The following is a 1,415-nucleotide window of genomic DNA, read 5'->3' as shown; positions in this document are numbered from 1 at the left end:
AAGTAGATTGAAAAGTGAAACACAATCAAATAGAAAGGTGGGCTTTAAGTTTGTTTATGTTAAGCTATGACCATGCACTACTAAATATATCCTTAAGAGCTATAGTCACAGCTAGTCAGTCGAAACATATTATTATTAATTAATAGTAATCACGCAATCTCATTTATAATGAACAATAAAATGAGATGGAAAAGCTTAACTATTTAAGTTTTGTTACTGTGGCAAAAAAAGGCAAACTTTTAAATTCTAATTTCTATTGTTCAAATATTATTAAGAAAGTTTAACAATTTTGGATAACTCCCCTTGGTACGTTTTCCTGCTTTAAGTTTAATTATCACATTAAAATAAAATTAAAGCTGACCTCCAACAACAACAAGCTTGTATTCTGTCATATTTCTTTACTGTTTTGTGGATGTACAACTAGCTGGAAACGCCTTGTCTTCCAAGACAATCCTGTATGGTTAAGCCTAAACCATTCGAAACTGTGATAGGACACCATGCACAATTTTGTGAGGTTGGTTGTAACCTTGGCTTGGTAGGTAATAAGTTAATAACCACCCCCACACCACATAAGGGGCAGTAGTAATACAATTCTGTACCGACCTAATCAAACCAAAGGCACAACTGAACTAACGAAACTTTTAGTTTTACTTAGTTTCAAGTTCAAGCTATACTTATTACGCCTAAAGTCTACTAAATGAATAATTAAGTTTAATAACGCTTATAGTAAGTTATAGAACATTTATAACATTTTCTTAATATTTTACAATCCACAAAATACACCCCAGCACCAAAAAATATCTGTAAAAAATTCTGGCTAATAATATTTTCCTCTTGATAATATTACTATTAGTATTATATATCATATATGTATATAATTCAGGCTGTAAGCGTCACCTTATACTTATAGACAGATAACCATCAAATTATGAATAATTTGAAAATATGTCTAATTTACTAGATTTGCAGACAAAGAACTTTTTAAAACTTACATCGTGTAAATTAATAGTAAAAATAATTAAGTTAGGTATTTTATGTATGTATTCAGTATTTAATTAGACTGAAAACAGAAAAGATGAAAGCTTAAGGCGTCGGTAGACTGGTATAAACATAATGCTTAAGTTAAGTATTATGTTTATACTAGTGTACCGACGTCTAAATAAAATATAAGATTTTCTGTATCGATCATGACCTATTTTATATCATATATTAGAAACTGTTTTTAATGTGTTCTTAAAATAATGACATTTTCTTGTCTTGCCGGGTTATAGACTTTAATGCGTCATTTAACACAAGAGAAAATTCCCAACAACGATTTATAAGCAGTTCTGTCGAAACATGTAATATATTTCCCCAAAATAATATCATTTCAATGTTTTTATAAATCGTTTCTCTTTGTGTATGCATTTACATGT

The 1,415-nt window shown here is 29.3% G+C and overlaps 1 protein-coding gene across 1 annotated transcript in view; it reads right to left on the bottom strand.

Annotated features, from left to right (window-relative positions):
• Positions 1-858, bottom strand: part of LOC106466770 (GTPase HRas-like) — a 32,493-nt gene extending 31,635 nt beyond the window's left edge. Inside the window, exon 1 of the mRNA XM_013927069.2 lies at positions 362-858. Coding sequence (XP_013782523.1) covers positions 362-392 — 31 coding nt within the window. The 5' untranslated portion in view covers positions 393-858. The remainder of the gene's footprint in view (positions 1-361) is intronic.
• Positions 859-1,415: the final 557 nt, after the last annotated feature.

Source organism: Limulus polyphemus, unplaced genomic scaffold (assembly GCF_000517525.1).
Source record: "Limulus polyphemus unplaced genomic scaffold, Limulus_polyphemus-2.1.2 Scaffold2378, whole genome shotgun sequence".
NCBI lineage: Eukaryota > Metazoa > Arthropoda > Merostomata > Xiphosura > Limulidae > Limulus > Limulus polyphemus.
This window is presented reverse-complemented; position numbering and strand designations above follow the sequence as displayed.